At 34.7% G+C, this 22,605-nt stretch overlaps 1 protein-coding gene and 1 pseudogene across 1 annotated transcript; one reads left to right on the plus strand and one right to left on the minus strand.

Annotated features, from left to right (window-relative positions):
* The first annotated feature begins 30 nt into the window (after positions 1 to 30).
* Positions 31 to 2,090, plus strand: LOC113780181 (putative disease resistance protein RGA4). The gene has a single exon (XM_027325996.1). The coding sequence runs from the start codon at positions 78 to 80 to the stop codon at positions 2,088 to 2,090; it is 2,013 nt and encodes a 670-aa protein (XP_027181797.1). The 5' UTR covers positions 31 to 77.
* A 1,403-nt stretch (positions 2,091 to 3,493) lies between these two features.
* LOC113780182 overlaps positions 3,494 to 22,605 on the minus strand; it is a 42,012-nt pseudogene continuing 22,900 nt past the window's right edge.

Raw genomic sequence — 22,605 nt, forward strand, 5'->3', positions numbered from 1 at the left:
AAATCGATGATGTATTGGATGATTACGCAGCTGAAGCCTCAAGAGTCAAGTACAAAAATTCTGGTTGTTTTAGTTTGATGTGTTACCCTGTAGCAGGAAACTTAGTGTTTCGTCACAGGATTGGGACAAGGATGAAGGAGATCCTTGAAAAATTTAATGCAATAGCTGATGAGCGGATAAAGCTTGGTTTGATTGATCAGAAGCTTGGGAGCAACCACTTTCAGGTTGATTCTACTGGAACACGTGAGACTGGTTCCTTGCTAAAGGAACCTGATCTAGTCCTTGGAAGGGACGAGGCGAAAGACGAGATTGTGAAAATATTGGTGAATCAAGTCAGAGATAATCAAAATGTATCAGTGCTCCCTATAGTGGGTGTTGGAGGCCTTGGAAAGACAACACTTGCCCAATTGGTGTTTAATGATGAGCGCATAGCCAAGCATTTTGAGCCAAAACTCTGGGTTTGGGTCTCAGAGGATTTTAATGTGAAGAGGATTATAAAAGCCTTAATTAATTCAATACGAGGGACTCCTGTTGAAGAATTAGAATTGGATCCTCTGCAAAGAAAACTTCAAGAGTTGTTGAGAGGGAAAAGATACTTGGTTGTACTGGATGATGTCTGGAATGAGAATCTAGAGGAATGGGAGAAACTGAAATCTGTTCTGGAATGCGGATCAAGAGGTAGTTCAATCATCATGACAACTCGCATGGAGAAGGTTGCCACAATAATGGGCACATTACAAACATATTATCTGTCGAGTTTGTCAGAGAATCAGAGTTGGTCACTATTTAGGCAACGGGCATTTGGCCGTCAAGAGGCTGAAGAATATCCTAACCTTGTAGTTATCGGAAAAGAGATAGTGAAAAAATGTGGTGGTGTTCCTCTGGCTGCAAAGGCTCTTGGAGGCTTTCTACGATTTAAAAGGCAAGAAAATGAATGGAACTCCGTGAAATGCAGTGAAATTTGGAACTTACCTCAAGATACAACACATATCTTGCCCGCGTTGAGATTGAGCTACCTTAATCTTCCGGTAGAGTTGAGAGGTTGCTTTGCATATTGTGCAGCATTTCCCAAGGGCTATGAATTTGAAATAGAAGAGGTAATACATTTGTGGATGGCAAATGGATTGCTTTCATCTAATGAAACAATGGAAGTGGAAGATGTTGGTGTTGCCGTGCTGACTGAACTATATTATAGATCACTATTCCAAGCAGTAAAGGAAGATGAATTTGGCAATGCCCTCACTTTTAAGATGCATGACCTTGTCCATGATTTGGCTCGATCAGTAATGAAGGCTAAACACGGTGGAACAGAGTCAAATAGAACGATGATATTAGGTATGCCAGATGATCAGCTAACAGTGGCTTTTCCTATTACAATCACAGGCATTGACCAGTGCTTTTCTTTCTTGTCAAAATGTGGTTCCCTGAGGGCTCTCATGGTAAAGTCAATGGAGTCTACCCAAGAAGAGTTTACGAAGTTGTCACATGCAATAAGCAAACTGAAACATTTAAGGCATCTAGATCTTTCAAGATCTTTAATTATTGAATTACCCAATTCAATTTGTGACTTGTGGAATTTGCAAATTTTAAACCTAAATGATTCTCTCATTCTTCTGAGTCTACCCAAGGGCATGAGATTCCTCAGAAATCTTCGACATCTTTGTCTACATGGATGTTGGAGTTTGACTCACATGCCAAGTGGAATTGGGAAGTTGACTTGCTTGCGGACGTTGGGTATGGTCGTCTTGAGTGGCAAGAAAGGCTTCCGACTAAGTGAGTTGCGAGACTTAAATATGCTTAGAGGAGGGCTAACAATTATGCACCTTGAGAGGATTGAAGACAAAAAGGATTCAGAAGAAGCTTGCTTAATTAAGAAACAGAGTCTCCACGGGTTGAATTTGTATTGGGATTCCGAAAGAACGATTCAACGGTACAATGATAAGGAAGTGCTCGAAGCCCTCAAACCCCGGCCCAACCTTCAACTGCTACGTGTCCTAGGCTTCAACGGTTCATCATTTCCATCTTGGATTTCAACTGTAACAGAAGTTGTTGTGCACGAGAGTGCAGCGGAGTACATAGTTGGGGTCTAAGAGAGTACTGCCACCGCTGCTGCAATGTCCCCATCGTTGAAACAGCTGGAGTTAGAGAACATGCCCAACCTAAAAGGAATGTTAGGAAGAGAAGTCCAAGGTACTCCAGGGGTATTCTCACAACTTCAATCCTTGTCCTTTAGGGATTGCCCAATGTTGACATTGCCATTGCCACATATGCTGTCCCTAAAGGAGCTATGCGTCGACAGCTGCCCAAACATGGCATGGGCTTCAATCTCCAATCTCACGGCTTTGAAGGAATTGACCATCAAGCACTCTCCCGAGCTGGACTCTCTGCCAGAAGAAGGATTGCAAGGCCTTGCTTCTTTGCAGGAACTCCATTTGGTTCGATGCTATAATTTGGTGAGTCTCTCAATGGGGACTAAAGCCCTCATATCCCTGACTCGTCTATGTATCAATGGGTCACACGCGACAGCTCTGCCAGAGGAAGTCAAACATTTCCCTGCACTACAAAAACTGGAACTGGAGAATTTTCGCAATTTAACTTCATTGCCAGACTGGTTTGGAGACCACCTCACTTCTCTTCAAGACCTGACACTAAAATATTGTCCGCTTGAAACACTTCCATCCAGCATTCAAAAGATGACGACACTCCAACATTTGACTATATTTCGCTGCTACCGACTGGGACGACAGTGTAAAAGGGGAGGAGAGGAATGGCACAAAATTAAGCACATCCCGGACCTGAAAATTGAAAATTGAGTAATACAATTATATATGAGTGGGTCTGCATATTCTTGTATTACGTAATAAACTATTTGCATACTATCCTGTAAGTGTGGAGAAGACCAACACTAGTACCCAATTTATACCATACCCAATTGATATGATTTGCTAGAGGTTGGATTAAATGAAAAAGATATTGAGATTTGACTGCAGTTCTAGTTTTTTTTTTTATAATGTTATTACTTTAGACCATCCACATTTGAGAATGTAAGATTAATTATGGAAAATAAATAAATACAAGGAAGTGTAGGTAAGATTAAATACGAAAAGTATATAAATGTAAGAGAGGGTAATAATTACTAATATGCGTATATACATGATAGGTTAGATGAATTTTAAAAGCGTTAACCAATTATTAGGTATGTCAAGCAACTGATCTGAACTGATATGAAATTTTTTAAAGTAGATCTGGACCTATGCAGTGAAGTTGCAAACTTAGAATTCTTAATAGATATGATTCGAAAACTCTCGATGTGGAAGTGGGAAATTTGGAAATTCAAATCATTGCAATTTTCAGCAGTCGCACCTTCCTCTTCTTAATGAAACTAAAAACCGCAATCAAAGTGCACGTTAGCATTGCATTCTTATGGATACAAACAATTCAGACCATGGCGCAAAAGGGGAGGGGCAAATGGTATAAAATAGCGATAGTGTCTTTAAAAAGGTCTTAAAATGCCCAAGGCAGAAATGGCAACTATGTCAACAGTCTCTTTTGATCTTTCTAGTAGTGACCTAAGTTCTTCAAGGAAAGATCCAATCATAGGAGACCAGAGTTGCATTAGGGAGAGAGTGATTGGACTTTGCAACACAGCAGGATTAACTGTTGAAATTTTACAAATGAATCATTGGTCAAAAATCAAGAAACCTTGCAGGTCTCAAAAGCAAACAACTAATTAATAAAAAAAATGTTTCTTTGCCTTTCAACATTTGGCTCACTAGGAGGGACAAGGAACTTAACTTTACAGTTTTAACGATCTGGGCTAAAGGCAAGCAAACAAGTATCTCTAGATGACTGACTATCCAGTGCAGAACTTGAGGAATTAGTCAGCAGAGTTCCGTTATCCTGAGAGCTCAAACTACCCCATTTTGGCTCTGTATCCGATGGCTCGATTACATGAATAGCACCATCACTCATACCAAGAGCAAATTGGCTGGTATACCTGACAATTGGGCGGGTTGGGCGGGTTAATATTGGATTTTTACTTAAATGGGTTATATCCAACCCGTCCAACTTTAGATTGGATTGATTTTGGGTTGGGTCATATTGGGTTAACTCAAATCCATGATCCAAATATGACCCAACATATTAATTAATATATTTTAATACATAAATTTTTTCACATATATTTTAACACACAAAAAAGATTTTTTTCACACATATAAACACATTTTCACATACATAAATGTATTTTCACACACACAAACACACACTCACTTCTTAAGTTCCTTGGAAACACATCATAAATAAAATAATATTTTATATTGCTTGTATTGTGAATTTTAGATAACAAATTATACATTTAAATAGATTAGCTAAAAAAATTGTTTACTTTATACTTTTTAATACTACTAATTGATTGAAACTTATTTTTGTCACAACTTATTAACACTTTTACTATTCATATCTCTTTTATTGTAAATTGTAATATTCTATGTATTTAAATTATTGAATGCTAGATTATATTATACTTGAAAATGTAAGTAAGAGACAAATAATTTGTTGTATAATAATATTGAAATTATAGAAAATAAGTTTGTACTTTAGTCCTTATATTCTCAAAAATTTTATGATTCATGACTATAGAAATTTTGCAAACTGTTGTGAAAGGTCCATGCATCAGAACTACATTTTGGGGATAATATGCAAATTGCATTCTTCCATTAAATGACTGGAGACATTACTGCATTTTGGTTCTTGGACTCGCTAATTAAGAGGAAAAATTAATTGTTTTGCTGATTGTAAGCTTCTCATGAAGTTGAAAATTGGAGGTATTTGCTTCAGAGGAAATGAAATCGTTGACTAGCCATGCCCAAGTTGCCATAATTAATCAAAACAAAATAGAATCTGCAAGTCAACTATATTGATTCGAAGTTAATATCACGATCTATATAATATATATTAGAAGGTATTTTTTTTATTGATTTGATACAGTTAGATAATTCATCACCTGATTAATTAGAATCATCTAGGATCATACTTGATGCTATGGTCATATTAATCTTTTAGAATTACCATAGCTCTAATATAAAGCAGAAAATATTATATGCTTGTAAAAAGTACTGGTATTGATCCCCAAAAAATTATTAATGAAAATCCCAAACTTTTTAAGAAATAAATGAGAGGAGAATTCATGAACTATTCTGACATTTTTACCACATCGGGATCGCATTATTTTGAATTAGCGAAAAATTAAGCTAATACAAAGTAAGCTTTTGTTTGAAAATTTGAAGAATCTGAAATTGTATAATGCTAAAAGGTTAAAAAAGAAATTTGTACAATATTATACATACGCGAAATATTAACAAACAAAAGCAATCATGAAATATTAAAAAATAATGCAATTAGAACAAATTTAAAACTCTATTTTACATTCAAGAAATATTAACAAACAAAAACAAGTAGCAACTTGAGAACAACCACAAAAAAAAAAGGAAAAAAAGGGAGGAAAACAATATACTCTTAAAAGGCATAATAAATTATTATAGAAGTTGAGCAAGTTTAACTACTATTATAAAAGTAAAATAAGCATGAGTTTTTATTTCAAATTTCTTTTTTCTTTTAAATAAAAATTAAAAAATTTGATTGAAATATATATGAGAATTTTGAATACAATTAATCAATGAATTATTAACACATGTCCAAATGTAAATAGTTGGGCATATGTGTATTGAATCTTGTATTTATTATTTTGAATTACTTTTAAACAAGTTGGGTATTGGGTACCCAAATAAAAAATCCAACCCGCCCAATGGATAAGTTGTGTTGTTCTTACCTAACCTAATAAAACCCATAACCCAATTAACCCAACCCATCCTTTAAAATTAATTGGCGGGTTGGACAGATTGTTGGGTTTTGGGCTTTTTTACCAGCTCTATTGGCTGGTATCGGATGGATGTGCTGCAATCACCATGGGAAAAGCACTGCTATTGCTACCATATTTGAAAACTCACGTCAGATCCATAGAAACGCACCACTTAAAGATGAGATTAGCAATTTCATGAACTGAACGTCAATGCAAAAAGCATATATTGTTACAAAATTTCTGCGCTGCCGCTCAAAATGAACAAAATGAGAGTTACAGAAAATTGCTGCAGAAATTTTGAACCTTTTCAATTACCAATCTACCTTTGTATTTTAGATTAGTTCTGAAGACAAGCAAAATGTTGAGGAAATTCCAAATTGTATACTAGATGCAATAGGATGTCTTCAAAAGCACACAACTGCACGCTACATGATTGACTCGTTTCAGTTTTCCAGTCAGATACATATGTAAATCACTAGCAAAAACAGAGTCAGGATCCACACAGAGAGACACCTGTGCTAGCAAAGAAAGATTTTTTACCATGGTACATCCTGAAACTGTTTGACTGTCTCAGACCATGGCAGAAACTTAAAGAACTATGAAGCATGACCAGCTTCTTTAATGAAAAGTCAGATGAGTATCATCACTTCAATACCTGACAATTGATGAAGGCATGTAAGCTGACGGTGCTATTCGACAACGGAGCCTCAAGCTATCAAGGATTCCAATTGCACCATCCAAAAATCCCATGTAGGCCAACAGGCCATCACAAGAGTATATTGCACTTGAAATGGAGGCAAAAAGTGTGTCTCATGGATACCTCTGCAATAGAATAAACAGTTAAGATCATGACAAGGAGTAGCTACTCAGAGCAAACACTTCAAAAGACCTCTGAAGAGGAAGGGGTAACATTACGAGAAGACCACTTCATTGAGCCTTATAACGTATTAGGGAACAAATTTATCCAATTTTTTGCTGCATGGAAGAGTTTTCATACGTACCATGTAATGATCTAAAGCACCAATCTCAATAATGTGGGGGAAAGAAGATGCGAAGATGCTATACGAGCAGACATGGGAACCGAAATTTGAAGGTTGAGAAAATGCCATTCACTGAATTCTCTCTCCTCTCTTTCAACCTTCTCCTGGTCCTTGACTCCTTCTAGGGAAAGAAGGAGAATATCGCATCCATAGTTAACCCAAACACACGATTTATTATCCTTGAATCCTTGCAAATTGATTTTCATAATGCGCTTTATCATTTATATGCAGCACTAAATATATGTTGGGAATTAAGATTGCATCAGTGTGAAGAAAGTCGTATCAGAGGATGACAGAGAGACCAGAGAACTAAATCTCTTTGATTCTTAACACATCTCTCTGATCTGTATGTACATTGTAATAACTACAAAATGGATATAAGATCGAAGATTCCCAGTGTTACCTCATCTCACTAATCTTTAATTAGAAGCATGAAACAAAACAGGAAAAATATGTACAGAATGGTCTGTTAATAAGTCATAGCTTAAGAACCTCGAATTTTTATTTTTTTTTTGGGAAAACATACTTTTTGATACCATGATACAAGCGCTTAAGGATGTCATTTATTTTAGAGGACATCTGGACAAAGATCACTAGTTAACATGATAATTTTGCATCCGCTTTGGAAAGGAGTAAGGAAACTGGCTCAACATTAGGGATTTAATTAAAATAATCTTAAAATGCCTGAGGCAAAAATGGTATTGACCTAAATTTCCTCAGGAAAAGATTGAATAAAAAAGGGCCAGAGTTGAATTAAAGAGTGATAAATTGGACTTTGTAGAAGAGCAGGATAAACTATTGAAATCTATTAGTGGTTGAAAATCAGAAAACCTTGCAGGCCCTAAAAACAAACAAACAACCAATCAAAAACTTGTATCCTTTTGTCTTTTTTAACATTTAGCTCAGACTAGGGATTGAGGGACATGGACCATAATTTTATAGATGACTATCTGGGCAAAACTTGAGCAAAGAAGATTCTTCATCCTATCAAACCAATAACTGATGCAAAATGTCACCGACAAGGGGTTTAGATGGCTGACCATTGTATCCAATGGCTCGATCGCATGAACTGCGCAATCACTCATACCAAGTGCAAATTGGTTGGGATTAGACAGATATGCCATCATATTTGAAGCTCATGTCAGTTCAATAGAGAAACAGATCACTTAAAGGTGACATTAGCAATTTTCAGAACCGAATGTAGATACAAAAGCATATGTAATCAGAATTTCTGCACTGCCATGCAAAATGAACTGGATGAGAGTTACAGAAAATACCTCAAGAAGTTTTGAACTCTTACAGCTAATAATCTACTCTTGTATTTCGAACTATTTTTGTATAGATAAGAAAAATGCCAAGGAAATTCTGTATTGTATGCCAGGCGGCTATCCAACATTGAGCCTCAAGCTATGGGCATCATATATTCCAATTGCACCATCAGAAAAGCCTATGTATACCAGAAGCCATCGCTGCAATATGTTGCACTTGCAATGCACAGGAAGAAAGTGAGTCTCGTGGATTCCACTACAAAACTAGCTAGAGATTCTAAATCCATGATAGAGAGTAGGTAGAATAGACTTGAAATTTTTCTCAGCTTTATCTTAATTCATGATGGATGTAATTCGTATTGCAATCATCTTAACTTTATGCGAAATCGCGATTTGCAGGTGAAATCACATTCTACAGGTGAAATCTCATCTTTATTTTATTTTTTTTCATCTGATGATATCTCTTACGAATCCACCTTGTCTGAAAAATAATTGAGAGAATTTACTCTAAACAAAAGTGTTATGCTAATATTTTTTTTTGTAAAAATTATTCAACAAAAACACAATAGTGTGACGAGCGCAGGGTATACATATATCAATTAACTTATTCCATAGTCAAGTTTTACATTTATAAATTTCTAAATACCCCACACGCGATTTTTCTGCAAGTATACAGGTCGGAGTGAGTGTAGGGTATTAAGAGTCGATGCCACAAGGAAGATTTTCAATTACCGGTGATTTTCGAACTCCTTTATTATTTAGACTACCATAAATATAAAAGTAATAAAAATAACACTAAAATGCTCCTAGAGGTATGAAATTCCTTACTACTCTTGCAAATGAGATTATCGGTTACGTAAATGCTATTATTTTGGCTAGTTATGGCGTAATTTTCTTATGTATGTGAAACCTACTCTCGTAGTGAATCAACTATATTTGTAATTATGTCATACCTACTCTCGTGGTTATGAATTAACTATAAACTCATTCCTTCTATGACATTACATGAAACAACTCATTAAAGCCACATAGGTGTTCCTCTACTCTCGTGAGTGAACTCCCTATGTTTATTACTTTTTTTGAACTAGTGTTAAATTCCAATTCTCATTGCAAACTTAACACCTTTAGATAATCACAATTAATGGCCGGTTAATCATGATTAGAAAAGTAAAAGTGATAAATAATTTGCTCAAAATAACATCATCAAATAACCAAGAAAACTTCACTAACAAGAAATAGCAAATTCATCCATACTCTAAGCACAAACTTTAACTAAACATGATGAACAACAAATCCAAACTTGTATTATAGATAAACATGAGCTCAGATACAAAAGAGAAGGGATAGGGGAGAAGTCACCCTTGTCACATGAGCTCCAACTCTCCATTTTTGCTCCTCCAATCTTCATCCTAATCTAGCCAATATACAAGAGTGGATAAACTAGTCTAACTATACTATACTATCCTAACTAAATGAACTAAGAAAATTCTAATGAAACTACATTTGTAGTTTTTCTCTAACATTCCAAAATTGTGAAATATCCTCCAAAGGCTTCTATATATAGAGGAATTTTTTGCAAGAGACAAAGTGCTAAATCATGTCTTGAGCCCATAAACAAGCTAGAAATGAATTGTAAAGCTTCTTTTGCAGCTGTCTTTGGCTGTTTCCACCGATAGTCTTGTAGGAAAATGGGTCAAAAAACCTGTGTGAACAAAACACAAGTTGTTGAGCAAGTTGCAGCCGAAATTGACGAATACGCGACTTCAAGCCACTTATTCATGTAGTCGCGTTTTCACTTTTGCACACTTGGCACCATTTCAACTGCTATTTTCTCACTGATTGAGGCTGAACTAGCTCTTGTGCAAAACATGAAAGTTGTAGCCCTTTGAGTAGCTTTCCATTGTGTCAAGAATTATCCAATTTGGAGTTCTGTGGATCAAGATATAACCAAAATACCCACAACTGTCCAGAGCTCTGTTTCAGCTCTCGACCAAGAAATTACACTTCTGTATCTCGACTTTTCGACATTGAAAACAACTTATCTGGACTTGGATGTCTCATACCAAATATAGATATATCTCTTAGTTTCAAAATGGTATAAAAATAACCACAATTCAATACTTGTAGTCCAAGATATAGCCAAAATACAAAAATGTGTCAAAACTGTGAAACTTGTTTTTCTTTTGCCTTGATTGCATTTTCTCTTTTGCACTTCATGCCTTCTTTAAACCACTTCAAATCATCATCAATCATCCAATTATCTTCTCAATGCACTCCATTTGATGATTGAATCCTTAAACCTACAACACATGACGTCTTAACCATTAAAATCCACAGAAATGCAATTTTTACCACTTAAATCATAAAATGCATATTTTCACTAGAACCTTTGTTAATTTGGTATACAACTAAATAAAATGCACCAAAACTAACTAATAAAACACACTTAAAACACATAAAATATCTACTTATCACAGTGCTACCATAAGTGCACAATACTATGTGCAAACCGCAACCAGAATACCATATAACTTGAATCAATAATTGAAAGTAATCAACAAAAAATTAAAAAAAATTAAAAATGTAAATGATGGGCCTCGTATACCTGGACTTCCCAAGGCAACCGAGGTTTGTAGAGACCCATGATATGATTGGAATACATGGGCCTTTGTAGAGAACTTTTAGTGACATTTTTGGCCCATATGTCAATGCAGAAACAATTACAGGTGGACAAAAACAACTGTCGACTCAAAAATTCGCCATACCTAATCTGATTGGATCTGAAAATTAGGATATCCAATCTGTATTATTTGACCCGATCAAAAGAGTATCAGATACACACTTAGATGCGGAACGAAATAGGGTCACATAAATTAAAAAGCCACAGGTACCCAATCCGCCCCTCCCCCTCCCCCCCCACACACACACACATATTGTTTTTATACGCATATCACAAAATAATATTTTTAGAGCTAAATAAGTAATTTCATTAAACAATTTACATTACAAATATGGGAGACTATAATTTGTTCACAAGATTTATTTGTAAACATCATGATCCTATATTTTTTAGAAAAGAGTTTAATTAATGTGAAATATATATTTAAAAAAAGGTACTACTTATTTCAAAATTTCATTGACTTTGAATTCTTTGAATTTTTTTCTTTTTCTTGTAAATTCTCTTTTGCAATGTTTTATTTCTATGGTAAGACTTTTTATTAAATTTTTAGATGAATAAATTTTTAAATACAAAATTAGAAATTAGTATAAGTTTTTTTTAAAAAAAAAAAATTAATTGATAAGCAATGGTAGGGCAGTACTTGTTAGGGCGGATAAGGGTCAAAAAATGTCTAAGATACAGATCGAGTCAGCCAATTGGTACACGAGGCAGATACATGCCGGTGCCCGCCCCTAGAAACATCTTTCTAAACTAAATTAGCTGACCAAACAGTCCAATGCAAACTAGTGTTGATTAAGAGCAAATTACCCTGGTAGCCATTGAACTTTTAGAATAATCGAGTTTTGGCTACTCAATTATTAATAATATATTTTTATCCGCTAAATTAAAAACAATATAAATTTTGAATCATTCCATTTGATTTCACCATTAACTCTACTAGATCTAACAATTAATAGGATGTCTCGTGAACAATGCAGATTCTAAGATCTGGCAGAGTTAATAGTAAAATTAGATGAAATTACCCAAAGCTTACATTTTTTATAGTTCAATGGGTAAAAATATACTAATGATAGTTGTGTGGACAAATATTGACTATTCAAAAAATTTAGTGGCTATCTGAATAATTTGCTAATTGATTAATGGTAGTCTTTTCGTTTAGACCAAGGAATTTAACAAAGGATTTCAAATTCATTTGAATTGCTCTAGAAGTTTAAATTGTTTAAGAAGTATTTAGATTTGTAATTTACCAATTATCAAAATACATTTTAAATACTAAAATAATTGATGATTTATAATTCAAATATATTTTGAAAAAATTTCAAATCCTTCGTCAAATCATTCAATCTCAATGCAAACTGAAATAGTTTGAAGTAATGAACTCGTTACTATTATGAAGGGAGAAACCTTTCCTCGTTGGCGCCATTCCTATCCAATTGCGGTCAATTTTAAGTAACAAATATCTACAGTTAAGGCTAAAGATGAGATTATATGTACATTTTCTTACTAAATTGAGTTTAAGGGACCTAAGAATATTTTCCCTCAGTTGGACATCTAAATAAAAAAAGAAATTTTCATTTTCCTTCTACATGGATTGGGTACTAATTCATAACCGTTTGCCATGGATCTCCTAATGATTTACCTATATGTTTTACTAGTGTCTCCATTCTTTTAATTATGGATATTGATTATTAACAAAATTACAAAATAAGTACCAAAAAATATTTTATCTTTTCATAGAAGTATATCTCATTTTCTTTTTCAAAACTATATGCACAACAAATTTGTCATGGGACACCAGATCGTTTTTCAAGTCCGCGCCACATTTATTTTGTCTCCATCCATCACATTATTGTGGGAAGACTTAGCGTCAACGTTGGTGGACCAACAAGAAACAATGGGCATACTCGGTGCCATGTTCGGTGATGTTTTTTTGGTTTTATTGGAAAAATAAATGTTTGCGTGGTTTTAGCTCAAGTTATCACTACGGATCACGACATCCCCTATCAGTTACTGAACATCTATATATTGTACATTGTTCATTGTAAAATATGTAATTGAAAATAATATCTTCATAAAACTGTGATTTTAGTGCACAATCTACGAAATCTTTCCTTTGCTGTTCTATCTTTTGCCCCCACTGACCTCGGGTCCAGACTGCCATTGTTCAACCTTCACCTTATTCAATTGGTACCCTCAAAATTAACTTCCAAGTTCCAATACTAGTTTTGATGCCAACATCAGCTCGCCCTTGCCATTGGTCTCCACCTTCGCCCTCCCTGACTCACAACTAAAGTAAAAAAACAATTGATTAATGAGGAAACATGCTTAAAAGGACAGCAATTAGTAAAAACAAAAAACAGGACAACATCAAGGTGCGTCTTGTGCTCTTATGTTTCTAACAATACTAGTTTATAGGCCTTGCGCGATGCGCACATTTTTGGTTAAACTTATGATACAATTATGCAAATTTACAAGAGTTGCATTGTTTAGTGCAACAACCAACAAATCAATACAAGAGAAAGCACTTGCAATTAATTTCCTAGCCTGTATAATAACCTTATTTGACATATTTTTCTGCAATGAATACCAACATAATTTAATCACCATAAGGTGATGCAAGACTTGATTGATCCCTATGAAATTCATAATTCACTAATCCACCTTCATAGACTTTGAAATAGTAGATAAATTAAGCCTAGTCATGGCTATTGAGATAGACATGTAAATTAACCACTAGATGACAAACTTACTTAAATGGAATGAGATATGAACAAATTATGCATAGTACATTTTTAGGTACTTGTTATTGATGGGGTCAATTCTTAATCCATCCTCAGCAACCAATTTGTATGAGCCATTTATGTACACTTCTCGAACAATATATGGACCATCTTATTTAGGAGTAAACTTCCTTTGTCCACCATGAGTGAAAATAATCGGTTTCCGAACAACGAGTAACCTACACATAGAAAGTACCTTTACGATGTCCTTCACCACAAGGCATGCAAGTAGAACTTCCACCAATATAATGATCAAGCAATAAGAAGCAAGACATGCAAGTAGATTTTCTACCAATATATATCAGTGTATCATCAACCTTTACTTTTACCTGTAAATCAGAATTTGTCCATCCAAAATTGTTCAGGAATTTGGAACACCCAACAAAAGTGTTAATCTGCAATTTTGAATTCCACATAACCTAATAACTTTGAGAAACTGTTGATACTTGATTGGAGTAAAAATTTTGTAACTTGATTCAAGGAAAAATTTCTAGATACTATTGGAAGATTGAACCACTAACTCAGGTAATTAATGTAAAACTTGTGAATCTTTTCAATTGTTGGCATATATTCTAACCCTTCTTGACATAGGAAGCAGAGGTGGTTTGTAATGATTAACAATAACCAATAACCAATATTGGGGGACCTAAAAATATTTTTTGGAGCGCCTTAGATACGAAGAGTGAAAGGAAACTTGTATTATTATTCGGCTCATTAATTTCTTACCAAGTCCATAGGCTGTAATTAGGCATTGCTTCATCCAGGTTTATTTTCAAACAACTTTAACAGAGATACCCCCAACTAATCATCCCAATCCACAGATTCAGATTTGGAGTTTACCAAGCTACCTCTAGAGTTCCAGTAACCTTAGGATCTGGATCATCTCCTAGGATGGAGTGTGAGCATACAGTTTTGCGGATCCGGGCCTCGCAATTTGTGTTTCGTACAATTTTGTACAAGTTGACCTTTGGCATAAATTAGTAGGATTTGGTGTGAATCAGGTCTAGTTTAATGTAAATCAGGTACAGGTCAGTGTATGTTAATTTGTTATTATTTTGTGTAAATCAAGTACACTTTGATATAAGTTGATTATTATCATTTAGTGTAAGTTAAGGGCAATTAGATGTAAATTGAAAGTAAATTGTTAATTTACACCAACTTATGCAAAATGGAAGTTGTGAGGCCCCATTTCCCAGTTTTCTAGCTACTCTGGCATGGTTATTGACTTACTGAAAATCAAAAGACTGAGTGTGTAAAAATAAGAAAGAATATACACTTAATCTATCAATTTAAGAGGATGCCATTGGAGAAAATAGTGATTGGGTGGCTTAGAGTTTTACTTAACAACTGATTTGTTTTCTTGTGAACTTCTGCTATGCGCAACTACAGTAGCATCCATCGAGCAGGGAGGCCTCAAAATTTTCAAAAAAAGGCAATGAAACCTGCCGAACAGCACCTTAATTGGTAATGTAACCAACTTAGCAGCATCGGTAATTTCTGAAATTCTGCAAATGGTTCCTATTCTTTATTTCCAGAAATTATGCAAATCCTTGCTAAAATTCTCACGAGTATTTGAGAAAGTACATGCGTAATACTTTGGTTTTAATTGTTCCTACTTGGTTTTCTATGGACTTGTTTAGACTATGTCAGCTTCACAAAACATGAAACCAAAATTTTAAAGTCACAAAAAAAAATCATAACACTAATCAAGTAGCGAAATAAGGAATTGTGATCCGTCCAGTTGTCGTGCTTTGCCAATCAAATTGAGAGCTTCAGAGGCAGTCAGCTGTAAAGATGATAGAGGAAAGGTCGACCAAAATTTGCAGTGTTCTGGCCATAAACTTAAGGTAGGCCGGCGAATCCAGCCTACAGATAAGGGAAAGGAAAAGCCGAGATCCAAACTGAGGGAGCTAGGGGATAAAGCTGTAAAGATGATAGAGGAAAGGCCGACCAAAATTTGTAGTGTTCTGGCCATAAACTTAAGGTAGGCCGGCGAATCCAGCCTACAGATAAGGGAAAGGAAAAGCCGAGATCCAAACTGAGGGAGCTAGGGGATAAAGAGGAGGATGTAATATTGGAGATCAATAAGGGATTTTTGATGATGAGTTTGCGGAGAAGAAAAAGAAGCAGAGGCTGGTGGGCTTCATGTCTGCAACACCACTACTAACAGCTGCAAAATGATGAAAATAGCCCAAACGTTCGACGCAATGACGGTATAACGAGCCCATAAATACTGCTCATTAGTATTCATAAAGGCTTTGAGGCTTTTATATAGAGTAAATTAAAGCCATAAACATTTACTAAATGAGGCATGGTAAACAATTAGTTCTCCATTTGGATTGGTTGTTTTTTAGGGTGTTTTTGAAATATTTTACTATAACAATGTATATGAAAAACTGTTACTGTAAATGAGGGTTTTTTTAGGTTAATTTTTGTGTTTTTGGTGTTTTTTGAGGTTATTTTTGATGTTTTTGATGTTTTTAGAGTTTTTTTTTGGTGTTTTTTGGTATTTTTGAAGTTGATTTTGGTATTTTTGAGGTTATTTTTATTTATGTATTACTGTAGTATTGTATATGAAAAACTTGTTTTTCAAAAAATAACCAATCCAAACAGAGCATAGAGCTTGTAAACTTTAGACATATAAAGGCAGAAACAAAGGGTAAAGACTAACATACTATCGTGATAACAATTAGGAGAAGATCAAGGTATGCAGCTTAAGCAATTGTAATCAAGCACCAATGCACTAAGGCACCTAAAGGCGAGACACCTCTAAGCACCATAATACAAATTAAAGACGTAAATCATGTACTTGTAAGACTTTGAACAGCTAAGGTTTACAACCACTTAGGCGATATGTAGGTCTTCTCATAAATTGTCTATTGTTAAAGTGATGCTCCATATTGAAAGAGACTGTCTAATTTAATCATTAAAACACGGCAGCAGATTATATATCTGGAACCACCAAACAAAAAAAAGTGTCATAAATAAGCAAATCCAAATCAAAAAGTGTAGAATTAGACATCTAAGATTTATATGATTAAACATAGATTCAAACATATGGCTTTCAAGAAGTTAGGCCTTATAACCACTAAGCCAATATAAGCCTTTTAGGAAGAAGCTTCGATTGCACAGGCAGGACTAGAACACTTTGAAAATTCAAACTTCTTATGACCTTGTCTGGAAAATGTACAACAAAACAGGTTCAACACAAGCACAACACACACAATTTGTTTATCAAACAAACTGTGGTTGCAGATCGACAGGTACGAATTGAGGAAAATAAATCCAACTGCCCTAATACACAAAAATAATCTCCACTAAATCTAACTTGTTCGTGGTGGAATGGCGTAGTGCTAAGCACGCGGAATGCTCAACAAGGAAGACTTAAAATAGCCAAAAATTACCCATGACATTTGATCGAATATGGCGCTCTTTTATATATGTTAGAATAAGCCAAACTTGTATATGTCATGTTCCAATAGCACCACAAACTAAAGTATACTCAAGATTGTTCCTCAACCAGAGATAATCTACATCTCTACCAGTCAGCATTATTCAGAGAATTCATATCAATATACATATACGTAATTATCAACTGAATAGTTTAATTAAAAAAGCTCAATTAATCAATCAACAGAATGAACCTAATCTTAGATCCAGCAATCACAGCAATCTTGGATGATGAAAAAAAAACTGCTAATTCAACCGTATAATTTCTGCTCCTATCATCACCTAGCTACTCGACAGCCTAAAATTATTCTGCCAATGTTAAATCATGAATCCACATCATTCAATCAGTCCCTATGAAGAAATCTTAAAAAACAATTCCAACAAGGCTTTAAGAGCTCAGAAGCCGAATTTCATTCTGTTTTCAAACTAAAATGCTATTGCCAGTTTAACATGATCAAGGAACATCTATCCTAAAATTAAAAAGAAAAAAGGGAACAAGAAGAAGAAGTAGAACTTCAATATATATGTGTTCGGAGTCTCGTGTTCCCCTTCTATAGTAAAACACTAAAACTTAAAATATTTAGGAGTGCTTATTGATATTAGTAAGCATTGCTGGATTAAGGGAAAATTGATACCTTTCTTGGATGCTCTGAAGTTCAAGAAGGAATGGACTATCGTCGCCGGAGATTGCAAGAGACAATCGGCTGTGGTAGAGTATGGGAAGAAAGAAGTGAGCTTGAGATGGAGATCGCGGAGTTATTTGGAGATGCGTTGTGCTTTTGGAGTTATTTTTAGAGTTTATTATTGAAAGACAAAAATAATTTTTCAAAAAAATTTAGAGTTTAATACCCTAGAATCCAAACGGAGTTGTTTTGAGGTATTTTCAAAAATTTTCCGTTTGAATTTAACAGTTTTTTATTTTTAAAATATTTTATTGTAATAATGTACGTGGAAAACTTTATAGTAATTTAGTTCCGTTTGGATTTAACAGTTTTTTGAAAAACTGTTTTCGTCTTTCAAGTCTACAGTAATAAATTCTAAAAACAACTCAAAAAATACAACGCATCCCAAACACATACAAAACATCTCAAATACATTTAAAAAATAAAAAAACTTCCTCTTTCTTCTTCCACACATTACCCACCACTATCACCCATCACTCTGCACTGCCACTCTCCCACCACCACCCCTATATCCACGACCCTTCCTTCTCTTCCTCCTTTCTCCTTCCTTCTCCCTCTCCTTCTCCATCCTCCCTTTTTCCTCCCTTCTCCCTGCCTCCTAATCCCCCATCCCCTCTATTGACCTCGACCATTCTGGTCGCGACCAAATCTGATTGCAACCAGAAAAGTCTAGCTGCGACTCGTGGCTTCTGGTCACGACCAAGAAGGCCGCAGCCACCACTCGCGAGTGGAAGAGGGGTTTGGGAGTGGGAGGAAAGGAGGGGATGGGGGAGAAGGGAGAGGAGAAGGAGGAGGGGAAGGAGGAAGAAGGGGGTGATGGTGGTGGGTGGTGTAAAATTTTTTAAAAATATCCCAAAAAAGTTGTAAATTGTAAAAATATCCCAAAATATATTTTAAAAACTCCTAAAATATCTCTAAAAACACCCCCAAAACACATGTACAGTAAAGATTTTTCATATATATAGTTATAGTAAGTTTTTGAAAAAATCCCTAAATAGCTGTTTTTGGCTCCGCATAGATTCCGTTTGGATCAAGTGTCCTTGGGGTATTTTTGAAATATTTTATTATAATAATGTATTTGAAAATCTTTTATAATAAATATTTTTGGGGATGTTTTAAAAATATATTTTGAAATATTTTTAACATTTAAAATTTTAATGGAGTATTTTTAAAATTATATATAACTTTACCACCACCACCACCCCATTACCCCTTCCCCCTTCCCCCTTCCTTCCCTTCTCCTTTTTCCCTTTTCCTCCTTCCCTCTCCTTTCTTTCTTCCTCCTCCCTCCTCCTCACCTTCTCCAGCGTGTGATGGTATTGGTGGTGGATGGTGGGTGATGGGTGAAGAAGAAAGGGGGGGTTTATTTATTTTTTATGAGTGTATTTGAAATGCGTTGTGTTTTTTGAGTTATTTTTAGAGTTTATTACTGTAGACTTGAAAGACAAAACAATTTTTCAAAAACCTTTAGAATTTATTACCCTAGAATCCCAATGGAGTTGCTCAAGTAGAAGTTGTAGATTAGAGCTTTGCAAGAAAAGATAACAACTTTAAGTATTATTTGTCCTTTTAGCTTCAGACATGGCTCACACAATCATTTTCAGAACCATTGAGAGGCTGGGATACTCGTTTAAGTGGGATTCCCATTCCCATCTTTGACAGCTCCAGCAATTCAGGAAGACCTCATTGGCGGCTTGCAGCTGACTGCTACTATAGACATTGGTGTCCAGACTTGCATTGGTAGCATACAGGTGACTACTGACGACAATCGAATCCAAAGTTGTAGTACCACCAATAAAACTACGATTGACGTTAGAGTACAGACTTCTACTACCAGTGGTGAAAATGAGGAGGATGGCTCTCATACTGATACTACTGACTCGTTTAGAGAGACTATACGCCTATATGGTATTGGTCCTGGGGGAGGAAATTATACCCCAAACCTCAACCAATATCCAGTGCCCAACCCGAACCCTGACTCCAATCCTAAGAGCGATGGTGATGATGAGTCTGATCCTAGATTTGATGGTAGAGTGGTCTTACAATTGATCTATGCGTGGGTTGCGCCAATGCTGACAGAGGCCATGGAACATATCGCTGATGCTCTGCACTATATTAAAGTTTTGTATAACTTGATCGCGATGTTGTGTATTTTGTTTTTTGCCTTTGTCATCATTAAAATCTGTGGCTTGCTCATTTATGCATTAATACGCAGGTCGTTCACATGATGATGATCGACCATAGACAATTTGATGCGTTTTTGCAATAGTTTCTTTGTAGACTTGAGACATGGTTTTGGTGTGTTTTTACCTTAATAGTTTCCATATAGATCTGAGACATGATTTTGGTTTGATATGGCTATACAAGTTGGATTATTTTGTAAATGCATTTGATACTCAATTGGTAAAGCGAAGCAAAGTGTCTTGTTTCATCAATACCACATGTGCCAAAATTTTATTTTGTGAATTTTTTTTATTTTGATTATCATACCAAAGTTGTATTAAAAAATCTGACTTTTATATAGTACATTATCAATGTAACCTAGGAATGGTAGTTGATTTTGTTGTGGATGTCTTATCCAACTGCGGCTTTTCTTCCCGTACTCCCAAGTCCCAAGTTGTCGTTATCCTTTGGTCTGCAGTGACATTGTATACTCGATGAGAAGAAATAAAAGATGAGGAAGCCCTCCACCAGTTAGCAGATCCTGTTGTGTTCTTTAGGACCAGGCAGTAAAAGACGCCATATGTTTGATAAATTACCTCAATGATCTTTTGATGTTTTACCAAATAGTTTCTGCTCTTTTTGGTGTTTCTTTGTCACCATTCTACTCTGCTCGGCTTGTAGTTGCTATTAACATTCTGTTTCTTTTAACCAATAGCTTTTTTTTAACTGTTGTATGCATGCAAATTTTCTTTGATGTCTTGAATAATTAAGGGTGCGATAGATTAGGATATGCTATTTGTATTGGGTATCAAATCCTCCCAATTTTTACCAAGGCTATGCTTTCTTTTCTTAGATCAACTTTAAGTAGCTAGTCTTAAGTGTGAATGGAGAACAGAACATAGCAATATTGTTGAATGGTGAAGTTGGGGATACAGCAGTATGATTGATTAAGGAACTAGTCTTACTTTTGCCAAGGCTTCGTATTTTTTTCTTTGTTGATCTTTTAGTTTGAACATCTGTTTTGGTTTGAGATATTAAAGCATTATTATAGCCAAATTTCTCACTATATAGCTAAAATAAAAAATTGTCCTAAAAGTGGTGTAGTTTGCAGAGCGTTTCTGTTTTAGGGTCGCCGCAATTCTGATACGAGGTTTCCAATAAAGTAGTTTTAATTTCTATTTATTTTGGCTGACTTTAGTTTTCTCTTTTTTTTTTGGCAAGCCTTGATGAGTGGCGAAGCATCAGCTGCCATTTATCATCATATCATCAACGGCCTGCGGCCTTGGTTTTTTTTTTTATGTCGCATATCAAACGTGCCGCATCAATGGACACAAATTGCGGCCGAAATTTTTTTTAAAAAAAAGTGAAAGCGCAATTTTTTTTTTAAAGTGAAACCGTAAATCTCAATTGCGGCGATAGTTTTGCCATCGTCCATCCCACATAACCATTGGTCGTAGTTCCGCCTCATTATTTTTTTAATAAAAAAAGCTGACAGCGATAGAAGAATGACCCTAATTTTTTTTAAAACTAACATCATAATTTGAATTTGTGACGTTAGATTTTTGACCATTGATCAAGATTTGAATTTGTGACGTTAGATTTTTGACCATTGATCAACCTTGATCAACGGATGGTAGGGATTTTCATTTACCGCAAATTGAATTTGCGGCGAGTCAAAAAAAATTTCCAGTCAAAGTAGCAGTGTACTCCATTATTTATGTTGCTGACAATAATACCTTATGTTCACAGACAACCCCAACTTTCTCAACTTTTCTCTCTTCTCTATACTCACTTGAGAGAATCCCAACTTTCTTAGCTTTTCTCTTTTCTCTTTTTGGTAGGATTCCCTCATCTTCTTCTTCATCTTCTACATATTTCCAGAAAGATTGTAGATCTATCATTATCTCTTGGATTTTTAGTGGTAGGCGGTGGATTGAGATGGCTTGAATCTAGAAAAACAACATTATTGTTTGATTGACAAAAGAGCAATAGATCAAAAAGAAGTTTTTTAAAGAAGAGATATTGTCGGTGATAAGGTTAGTTTATTTAAAAGTTTTATTAGTAACTATTTCATAATATTTGCAATTATTTTAAGTTTTAGATATTATGCTGCTTCTTATTTATTCAATTTAATAGTCAGTAGTCTTAATAGATGTTTATTTATGGGTTGTTTTTAAGATTAAATGTGTAATTTATATTTTGAAAGATTATTTAATCTGTTTGATATTTAGATAATGTGACAAGTATTTATTTGATTTTAGATAATGTGTCAAGTGTTTGTTTGTTTTCTGATAATTTACATTTTGGTGAATGATGAATGGTAAATGGTAAATGGTAAATGATAAATAGTAAATAGTAAAAAGTAAGTGGTTAAAATTAAATGGTCATAATAACAATAATACAATATGAGATAGTGAGATTGTGACTGATAATTTAATAGTACTGGTACTATTAATTGTTAAGTAATATTAATATAAATAATAAATAGTAATTAATAGTAAAGAAGAACCATTACTCTAATAGTTTGAATAATACTATTTGTTTGATAACTATATCTTAATTTATTCATTTGAAATTGATGATTGTTTTATTAGTGGTGCTATTACCAATAAAAACATTTGTTGCGTTAATATTAGTAATTATGAGAAATTGTTAAAAAAATATAATTTGACATAAAAATA

This window comes from Coffea eugenioides, chromosome 8 (genome assembly GCF_003713205.1).
Source record: "Coffea eugenioides isolate CCC68of chromosome 8, Ceug_1.0, whole genome shotgun sequence".
Lineage (NCBI taxonomy): Eukaryota > Viridiplantae > Streptophyta > Magnoliopsida > Gentianales > Rubiaceae > Coffea > Coffea eugenioides.

What these genes read in the sequence shown, in the direction of transcription:
- LOC113780181 (XM_027325996.1), top strand. Translation starts at nt 78, where the DNA reads ATGTGTTACCCTGTAGCAGGAAACTTAGTGTTTCGTCACAGGATTGGG.